Genomic DNA, 699 nt, shown 5'->3' on the forward strand with positions numbered 1-699 from the left:
CACACAACAACCTCACCTTACAGTGGACAGTCACACAACAACCTCACCTTACAGTGGACGATCAGCTTTGGTTGTGCTGTTATGTTGTCTGACTCATCCACAACTTCCACCTGAAATGGGAAAGCTGTTCCATTCTCTATAACCAGAACTTCGGAGTCAGGTTTCACTTTTAGTTGATGAGGGGGACCTATTGAGAAATTATGTAATTAAATACATATTTAGTGGTTTAAATAGACGGAAATACTTTTGTATGTAGCAGTTATAGACAATAAAAAATGCAAAACTTAATAAAGCAATACTTAAGTAAGCAATACTATGCTCATTATTCACAACACAAGATTATATACCTCCATTTTATAGGAATGGAAGCATCCACAAACACCAGAAGATATTTAATCAGGAGACTACATAAAGGGCTGGTGAGATGGCTCAGTGGTTAAGAGCACCGACTGCTCTTCCAAAGGTCCTGAGTTCAAATCCCAGCAAGCACATGGTGGCTCACAACCATCCGTAACGAGATCTGATGCCCTCTTCTGGTGCGTCTGAAGACAGCTACAGTGTACTCACATATAATAAATAAATAAATCTTTAAGGAAAAAAAAAAAAAAGCCGGGCATGGTGGCGCACACCTTTAGTCCCAGCACTTGGGAGGCAGAGGCAGGCAGATTTCTGAGTTCAAGGCCAGCCTGGTCTACAAAG

The 699-nt window shown here is 41.1% G+C and overlaps 1 protein-coding gene across 1 annotated transcript in view; it reads right to left on the minus strand.

Annotated features, from left to right (window-relative positions):
- Positions 1 to 699, minus strand: part of Smchd1 (structural maintenance of chromosomes flexible hinge domain containing 1) — a 90,891-nt gene that overhangs the window by 53,199 nt on the left and 36,993 nt on the right. The window contains exon 14 of the mRNA XM_029471073.1: positions 48 to 187. Coding sequence (XP_029326933.1) covers positions 48 to 187 — 140 coding nt within the window. The remainder of the gene's footprint in view (positions 1 to 47; positions 188 to 699) is intronic.

This window comes from Mus caroli, chromosome 17 (assembly GCF_900094665.2).
Source record: "Mus caroli chromosome 17, CAROLI_EIJ_v1.1, whole genome shotgun sequence".
In the NCBI taxonomy this organism is placed as follows: domain Eukaryota; kingdom Metazoa; phylum Chordata; class Mammalia; order Rodentia; family Muridae; genus Mus; species Mus caroli.